This window comes from Microtus ochrogaster, unplaced genomic scaffold (genome assembly GCF_000317375.1).
Source record: "Microtus ochrogaster isolate Prairie Vole_2 unplaced genomic scaffold, MicOch1.0 UNK44, whole genome shotgun sequence".
Classification (NCBI taxonomy): domain Eukaryota; kingdom Metazoa; phylum Chordata; class Mammalia; order Rodentia; family Cricetidae; genus Microtus; species Microtus ochrogaster.
Genome location: NW_004949142.1, coordinates 1,847,562 through 1,855,873, shown reverse-complemented (window position 1 = coordinate 1,855,873; position 8,312 = coordinate 1,847,562). Strand labels below are relative to the sequence as shown.

General features: G+C 52.7%; 2 protein-coding genes across 4 annotated transcripts in view; one reads left to right on the top strand and one right to left on the bottom strand.

Moving 5' to 3' along the window:
- Positions 1 to 1,969: 1,969 nt before the first annotated feature.
- Positions 1,970 to 4,502, top strand: Higd1b (HIG1 hypoxia inducible domain family member 1B). Of its 2 annotated transcripts, none has more exons than XM_005369094.3 (4): positions 1,970 to 2,059; positions 2,731 to 2,880; positions 3,711 to 3,845; positions 4,361 to 4,502. In XM_005369094.3, exons 2-4 carry the CDS (start codon positions 2,781 to 2,783, stop codon positions 4,420 to 4,422), a joined length of 297 nt encoding a protein of 98 aa, XP_005369151.1. In that variant the 5' UTR covers positions 1,970 to 2,059; positions 2,731 to 2,780; the 3' UTR covers positions 4,423 to 4,502. The 2 variants fall into 2 exon arrangements, with proteins under 2 accessions (XP_005369151.1, XP_026632846.1); XM_026777045.1 differs by lacking the exon at positions 1,970 to 2,059 and adding an exon at positions 2,493 to 2,639.
- Positions 4,503 to 4,914: 412 nt separating this feature from the next.
- Positions 4,915 to 8,312, bottom strand: part of Eftud2 (elongation factor Tu GTP binding domain containing 2) — a 43,350-nt gene continuing 39,952 nt past the window's right edge. For both annotated transcript variants that reach the window (XM_005369093.3, XM_013354451.2), the window contains exons 21-28: positions 7,940 to 8,026; positions 7,641 to 7,767; positions 7,384 to 7,471; positions 6,692 to 6,810; positions 6,486 to 6,580; positions 5,872 to 6,025; positions 5,636 to 5,743; positions 4,915 to 5,359 (exon numbers count right to left, since the gene is read on the bottom strand). In XM_005369093.3, coding sequence (XP_005369150.1) covers positions 5,264 to 5,359; positions 5,636 to 5,743; positions 5,872 to 6,025; positions 6,486 to 6,580; positions 6,692 to 6,810; positions 7,384 to 7,471; positions 7,641 to 7,767; positions 7,940 to 8,026 — 874 coding nt within the window. In that variant the 3' untranslated portion in view covers positions 4,915 to 5,263. The remainder of the gene's footprint in view (positions 5,360 to 5,635; positions 5,744 to 5,871; positions 6,026 to 6,485; positions 6,581 to 6,691; positions 6,811 to 7,383; positions 7,472 to 7,640; positions 7,768 to 7,939; positions 8,027 to 8,312) is intronic.

Genomic DNA, 8,312 nt, shown 5'->3' with positions numbered 1-8,312 from the left:
GCGCGCGCGCGCGCGCGCGCGGGTGCGTGCTAGTGGCATCAGATCTCCCGGAGTTGGAGTTTTCAGGCAGTCTTCAGCGTCCAGACCCGGCTGCTGGGTTTCAAACTCAAAATCTTGAACTTTCCAGCCCAGTAGTAATTTATTTTTAGGTATATGTGAGGGGCTACATGTATGTCTGTGCACCACATATAAGCCTTGTACCCGTGGAGGCCAGAAGGGACAGGGGGCTGTACAGGCAGTTGTGAGCTGCCATGAGGGTTTTCTGCAAGAGTAAGCTCTCTTGCCCAGTGAGCCATGTCTCTAGCCCTTTGTCCATCCATTTTTAAAATGATTTTAATTTGATCACGATCCCTGTCTTGTCTCCTCCAGGTATTTCCACGTGCCTTTCTGTCTGTAGCTTACACGAGGAGAGAGTAGACCGTGCATCTCCTATGAACTCGGGCCAGCGTGAGGACGTGGAGAGGCAGCATAAGAGTGTGTGTGAACGACCAAGAGGAGCGTTCTCATGGACACTGGGGATATGCGAAGGCCCTGGGGATTTGCTGTGACCTTGAGCCTACTCACAGAGCAGTGAGTGCTAGGGAAAGAAAGAGGGACATCAGCTGCTGGACACACTGCCAGCGCTGAAAGAGGCTCCTCTGGGGAACACACACAAGCATGCACGCACACAGAGGCCGTGAGGCACGGAGGGAGCGGGACCCTCCACAGTGCGTCCTGATCTGTCCCCACTGGCTCAGCAACAGCTGCTTCTTCTTAGTCAGGGATGCCAGGATGGACAAGAGAGAAAGGGTTTCAGATAAACCGGCCTCCCTGGAGGCAGTCAGCCATGGGACAGACCAAGGTACCACGACTTATTAGCTGTGTATCTTTGGACAAGTAATCTGATTTCTCGGAAGGAATTCAGTTCCTCCGTGCAGGTCTGCAACACAAACACCTGGCATAGACAGTCACACTTGTGTCATGTCAAGGGACTGCCATGCAAGTGAGCACCATTCCAGCTGGTTCACACTCCTGAGACAAGTCCTTGATTCTGGCTGGGTGTGGTGGCACACATGTCTCTGATCCCAGCATTTGGGAGGCAGCGGCAGGTGAATCTCTGTGAGTTAAAGGCCAGCCTGGTCTACATTATAAGTTCCAAGCCAGTCAAGGCTATATCGTGAGACCCTGTCTTGGACAACAAAAAGACTCCTTGCTCCCCCAACCCCTCACAACTGGAGCTGAACCTAGGGCCTCCCACTTGCTAAACAAAACTAAAGCTGTGCTCTAAGTCCTTAACTCTCTTGTTTGTTTTTTCAAGACAGGGATTCTCCACGAGCCTGTCCTGGAACTCGCTCTGTAACCAGGATGGCCTTGAACTCAGAGATCAGCTTGCCTCTCCCTTGGCCTCCTAAGTGATAGGATTAAACCTGGGTACCACCACTGCGGGCAGTTTTATTTTTTTCAAGGCACGGTCTAGTGCCCTGGCTGGCCTGGAACTCACAGCAACTCACCTGCTACTGCCTCCTGAGAGCTGGTGTTAAGGTACACATCCACATACCTATTTCTTTTCTTGAGACAGGTGAGTCAGTCCAGGCTAGACATGAACTCACTCTGTAGCCCAGGCTGGCTTTGAGTGTGCAATCCTTTCCTCAGTCTCCTAACTAGCTGGGGTTACAGGCTTGGTTCAAAACGAGACCAAAGCCAAAACCAGAAAAATCCTACAACTGAAGTATATACTTCACATTGCTTGAAAGAGTATCTTAAACAGTTCACCCTGGGCAGGACCCAGGGCGCTGTCCATCACTGTTTCTCTAGTCACCCGTGTGCACCAACAGGCTCATGTTAGCTGAGGTCTCTCCTCCACCAGGTCTAACCTCACTTTGCTGCGTCTGGAGCTTGGCTGGCCAATGGGGGCATGGGGAGGAAGACTGATGCTCTGTTCTCTCTCCTCCCCCCTTTGCTTCCTTGACCCCATAGTGAAAAATCTGGCATCGGGTGTTGGCTGATTGAAGGCAGCAGATACTGAGCGCTGGTCCGTTTGTTTGTCCATGTTCCATTTTCTCACCATCTATCTCTTACGGTAAGCATGGGGATGCTGGAGACTCGGGCTACCAACAAGAAGAGCTGGCTCAGGTAGTCTGTCTTGTAGCTGGACTCAGAGGGCATCCTATTGGCTGGGACTTAGCGAAGCAGGCCTTTTTAGGGGTTCACAGAGATTAGAATGAAAGGAGTGGGTTGGTGAGCAGCTTGAGGACCAGAATTTGTTCCTTTAGTCTTGAGGTACAAACTATATCAATGTCTCATCACTGACATCTGCTCCAGGCACTTAGTTAACTGGCGTTGCATCTGTCTGGAGCAGCTCTGGCTCCCTAGAGTCGGATCTTGCTCTGTAGCTCCCTTAGGAGCAACTGTCAACAGATCCAAGTCCAAGAGGGCCCCAAGATTCAAAGACGGCTCCACTCTACTCTGGGTTTTCCCAGCTGTTTTTCTTGGTCAGAGGATCACACCCATAGGGATGCAGATAGGGAGCAGGAAGCAAGAGAACAGTAAAGTCAGATGAGCCGGAAAGGAGGCAGATGCTAAGGACATGAGGAAAGTAGCCGCCAGCGGCCCAAACACCTGAGAGAGAACACCCGAGGGGGGCAGCTTCTCAAGTGCAGGTTGTGCTGGGCTGGGCATGGTAGGTCCTTGCAGGTAATCCTCCTTCCCCTGGAGACCAGGATCACTATCCTCCTTGTGGACTTCTTCTAGGGCTGGGCAGAAGCCTAGGCTCACAGCCACTACCATCTGGACCTGGGATCATGTCTGCTAACAAGGGCTGGTGGGTGCCACCTGAGGGTGAGGACAACCTGTCTGGGAAGTTCCTAAGGAAGACCAGGGAGTCTCCACTGGTGCCTATAGGTGAGTTGGGGTGGATGCCTCCTCTCTGGGACTTTGTGATTCTTGGTCTTTTTAAAGAATGAGGGCATGGTTAGAGAACACAAGTGGTCCACCCAGTGCACAAGGAACAAATTTTTTTTTTTTTTTTTTGGTTTTTCGAGACAGGGTTTCTCTGTGGCTTTGGAGCCTGTCCTGGAACTAGCTCTTGTAGACCAGGCTGGTCTCGAACTCACAGAGATCCGCCTGCCTCTGCCTCCCGAGTGCTGGGATTAAAGGCGTGCGCCACCATGGCCCGGCTCTTTTTGTTTTTCGAGATAGGTTTTTGAGCCTGTCCTGGAACTCACTCTGAAGACCAGGCTGGCCTCGAACTCAGAGATCCACCTGCCTCTGCCTCCCGAGTGCTGGGATTAAGGCGTGTGCCACCACTGCCTGGCAAAGAACAAACTCTTACAATACTGGGAGTCTGGATGGGCGGGGGTGGCAGCTGACCACCAAATGCTATGTACACCAGGACACAGAGTGCTAACAGCAGCCTCAGGATGGGGTCTTTATCACAGCCTGGGATTGTCCCAAGATTTTCCTTCCAGTCTAGAACATGAAAACCTGCACCAAGAGTTGGGATCCAGGAGTGGGTGGGGGTGTAGTCATGACATCAAACCTCCTGTGCATGGGGGAGGGGCATCATGAGGATCACAGGCACTTTAAAAATGCCATTCAGAGGAAACTCAAGATTCCAAACTTCGGTGCATCAAAGAATCTTAGTACCTCAGTGCCCAACCTGCAAGCCCGGAGGGGAGTTAAGAGACCCTGAACTTGGACACAGGCCTAGTGATTCTGTTCTCCACCCACAGGTGTAGGAGGCTGCCTGGCGGTAGCCGCATACAGGATTTACCGGCTGAAGGCTCGAGGTCCCACCAAGTTGTCCATACATCTGATTCACACCCGAGTGGCAGCACAGGCATGTGCTGTGGGTGCGATCATGCTTGGTAAGCAGCAAGTGGGGGTCAGAGGGAGAAGGGGGCAAAATAGAGTGTCCTCAGTTAAGTGGGTCAAAGTTCAAGTCCTTGGTGCTCACACTAGAATCCACATCAATTCCCTGATGAATCCCTATGCCGAGGCCTTCCAGAGGGTCCCCACTGGTGACCGCTGCTGGGTAACAGGACAGTATGACGGCAGTCTGCTTCATGAATTTTCCCCAGAGGGGACAACAGGAAGAAGCAACAGTTACTTGTGAGCTGTGACTGTGGGCTAGTCCCTTTCACTGGGCCTCAGTTTCCCCAGGCGTAAGAACCACCTTTGGCCTGTCCACTCAGCAGACTGCTCTGTGCAGAATAGACATCACAGTGCTTATATACTTGGAGGAGTTGCTCTCCCAGAGTGCCTGAATGTCTGGGGCAGAAAGATGAGCAGGGAGAGCAGAGCCACTGGGACCCCTTGAAGGATGGGGGAAAGTATTTAGGGGTCAGACACCAAAGGGCACCTTCCTCCCTTTTTCACGCAGGTGCTGTGTACACAATGTACAGAGATTACGTCAAGAGGGCGTCAGAGGCTCCTGAGAAGTAGGGCTCCTGACATGGCTGGACGGCCCAGTTCCCAGCTGTCTCTGTATGTGCCCAATAAAGCCATGTTGAAGAGCGTTAAAAGTCTTACTCCTAAGTAGAGTGGAGCAAGGGAACTGGGGGGGCTGGAGGAGGGAGGGTGGGTGCAGTACAATGGGTGGGAACCGAAGGGCTCTGACCCCAACTAAGGGACAAAGACTCAAGGTGCAGCAGTCTCCAAGGAGGACCAGCAACTCCTGCCCACCTCATGTCTGGCCAGAAGCAGCCTGGAATGGGAAAGTGGGGGCTGGGAAGGGGCGCCAAGACACATGGGAACACTGAATCAGACACAGGCATTCCTTCCACCATGGCCGGCCCCCTAGGGACCCAGTCAGGAAGGCAGCTGCAGCTGGGACCAGAGGCAAATACCTCATGGGAAATCACGTACCCAGAATCTAAGTGCTCAGATTAGACAGGCAGAGGGTGGGGTGAGGGTGAACAAAAGCAGCAACCAAGGCAGAGGTCAGAATGTTCTGTTCATTTACAAACCACGGCTAAGGTTGAACTTGTAAGAAATAAAATTCCATGTAAATCCTGAAGACAGGCCCCTTGGGGTTAAACACTGTCATCCTGTTCTCGTTTTTCTTCCCTGGGCCCAAGCGCCTCTCTGTTCCTTGGGAATGGAGCCAGAGGCCACAGAAGGATGCCCCGTCCTCACTGGGACATCGGCGCTGAGGTTTCTGGGTTATTCAGAGGGGCCTCTAGCAGTTCCCAGATGCTCATGGTATGAAGGCCCAGATCCACAGGTCTCAGCTTGAGTCCAGAGCTGCAGGCACTGTGGGGAGCAGGAGCTGCCGGTCTGGCACTCACATGGGATAATTGAGCACAACGTCCTGTTTGGCAAGCTCCAGTAACATAGGATCATCGAAGAACTTGCTGATGCTCACATCTTCACTCAGGCCCTGTGGAGAACGGAGCCAGACACTAGGGTGAGCTCCACAGGAGGGGTAATAGTACGGGGCTCAGGGGGAGGAAGGCTGGTCTAGACTGAGGAGTTGTTCCTTTAAGGTTCTGTTACAGCTCCCGTTCCCCTTGGGCCCTGCTCTGCTGACCTGAGGAACGTAGACACTGATCTACCACACAGCAGTACACTGCCCTCCAGGAGGAAGACCGGCCACACACAATTCCTGTGGAGACCGGGGGCAGAGGGATATGGCAATGGATTAAAGAACACACACCTTCCTACGCCGGGTTTTGATCATGAACTCCCGGGCCAGGTGAGGAGCTGGCTGTGGCTCCAATGGGCGGATGACAATGCTCTTGTCCAGAGGATCACCAGGTACAATCTGGAGCACAAAGAGATTCCAGGGGGTTGAGGTAGCTACCCAGAAGATTCAGGCTGTGGAACAGAAGGGGAACTGGCCAGGAGGGCAGTCTGCTGAACCGGGAGGCCAAGCTGGCCAGATTTCCTCACCTGCCAATGGTGGAAGACGGACAGGGAAAAGGCCTGGCCTTGGGTGTGAGTGCGGAGATCAGTCTCAAAGCCAAAAGAGTCGATGGCTGGGATGAAAGCTTTGATGGTGTAGAGAGGGGAGCCTGGAATGGGCGCATCCTGGGTCACGTGCCCCCTGAGAGAGAAAGACAAAGGTCAAGGCCTTAGTTGCACACAGTCCCCAAGGCACAGAGCAATGGGTCTGTGGCCCTTCTCTGTATCCTAGTTCCGCACCAAAGAAAAGACCTAATGGAGTATTCTCTGCAGGGGAGTGGGCTTGGGGCTCTTAGCAGCAGTCACAGGAGGAGGCAAGAGCAGGGACACTGAAGAGATGGGACCCTACAGACCACCCCATCGCGGCTTCACTTTGGCACTTCTTCCAGGAGCTGGGGTGGGGCAGGGTGGGAGAAATCCCAGCTGTGCCTGTTGTAAAGCTAGGGGCTGCCTCGGTTCTTCTTTACCTCCTTGTGGAAAACAAATTGGGTGGGCTTCTGGAGTGAAAAGTGGGGAAAGCGATGGCTGGGGCCACCTCTTGCTTCCCCTCCCTCAGCAATCAAGGGGTTTCTTGCTCTCAAGGCTAACAACAGGCTGCTCACCTGCGCCTGGCCAGGACTGTGTAAACAGCAGACACACAGTCTGCAGGGGCCTGGACCTCTACAAAGTAATAAGGCTCCATCAGACGAGGAGTGGCCTGCAACAGACCAAGACAGGACTCAGCCTGAGGAAGACTGAGTGAGGACATAGGGAGGGTCTCTGGATCTTCTGTCCAGGGAAGCCGACAGTTCCCGACAGGTCCACTTACCATGAGGAAGGCAGAGTAAACCACCCTCCTAGCTGTGGGGATGATCTGGCCTCCACCGCGATGGAGGGGTTCCTGGGCAACCACTGCATCCAGGATCTTAAACTTGACATTTCGAATCACTGAAACAGAGATGGGAGCGCTGGAGCTAGTCACAGGGGCATGGCAGAACAGCAAGGTAACTTGTTACACTGAGGCCCAAGGATATGATACAAACATCACAGGCCAGTAGCAAACAGTTGAACATGAACTTAACATTTGATTCAGAATGGACTACCCAGGACCAATTCAATTTCTAGAATGTAGTCTGTGTCCAGAACCAGCACATAGACTAAGGAAGTGTCATTCTAGAAATTGAATTGGCCCTAGGTAGTCCAGTCTGCATCAACAAACCACTCCCGCCTGAAAACCCTCGTGTTGTCCTCTTCAGCACACCAAAGAGAGGGTTCTACTGAGGAATCAAGAGCAAACGCCAGTCTAGAGACGCCTTCATGTAGGGTTGGACCAAGTGATGGTACTGAGATAGGAAGGGAGCAGGAAGGAGGCTGGACCAAGACTTGGGATAGCCCAGTGTATCCCAACTTGCTTCTCCTGCTGGGTTCCAAAGATGGGAAACCCAACCCTAAGTCATCACCTTATGCGGCTAGGTGCAAGTGTCCTGGGGACTGGGGTCAGGAGGCGGCCAGTGGACTTACATTCATCACAGAGAGGTCCCTCCCGGGTTCCCCACTGGAAGCCTTGAACAATGCTGTCCTTCACTGAGCCAAGAAGTGCCTTGTCTACCTGCACAGAAATATGAGGCCTCCTTAGCAGCCCACTGGTAACAGCCACCAGGTTAGGAGGAAGAGAAAAGCAGGGCTGTGAGAAGGCCCTCTTTCAACAGGGAAGGACATGGCAGCTTCACTCCAGGGCAAACACTGCCACGGGCTCCCATCCTGTCAGTCTGCTCTACCTCAGAGGGCAATGTGTCGTCCACTAGGATGTTTGGTCCTGTAGCGTCAGGACCAAAGGCCCAGATGGAACGGGCAGCCAGCAGATCCCAGTCATACTTTGTCTGGAAGAACTCGCCCAGCTTCTTTCTGGAAGAAAGAGGATAAAGTAGCTCCTGGGGCCATAGATCCTTCCTTTCTGGAAGACAGTAACCCACTCTGCCCACGTCATATCCAGGACAACAGCAAAGAAGGATGGCTGGCATTAAGGGACTAGGCAAAGAGGCCGAAGTGGGAGCCCTGGAGGTGGAACCTGTCTAACCTGTTCCAGGTGATCTGGACCACTTCGTTCTCGATGTCCTCAGCCAGGCCCTTCTCAAGAGGCTCAGCAATCATGGTGATCTTGTTCCTGGTCAGAAAGGACAGGAACAGCCAGAAGGGTCAAAGGATGAGCAGGGGTGACAACACAGACCTCTGAGACAGTAACAGACATGGAAGACTTAGAAGCAGGGGGCAGCAAAAGGTACCCTATCTTTTTTGTTTTCTGTTTATTATTTTTTAAATGTGTATGAGTTATTTTACTTGCATTTGTGCACATGAACCACATGTGTGCAGTGTTCAGAGGAGCCAGACAAGGTGTTAGATACCCTAATTGGGAGTAACCATGTATGTGCTAGAAAAAAATAAAAAAAACT

Coding starts and splice junctions, on each gene's coding strand:
- Higd1b (XM_005369094.3), top strand. CDS start 2,781: ATGTCTGCTAACAAGGGCTGGTGGGTGCCACCTGAGGGTGAGGACAAC. Junction 2,881..3,710: donor GTCTCCACTGGTGCCTATAG/GTGAGTTGGGGT, acceptor CTCCACCCACAG/GTGTAGGAGGCTGCCTGGCG. Junction 3,846..4,360: donor TGTGGGTGCGATCATGCTTG/GTAAGCAGCAAG, acceptor TTTTTCACGCAG/GTGCTGTGTACACAATGTAC.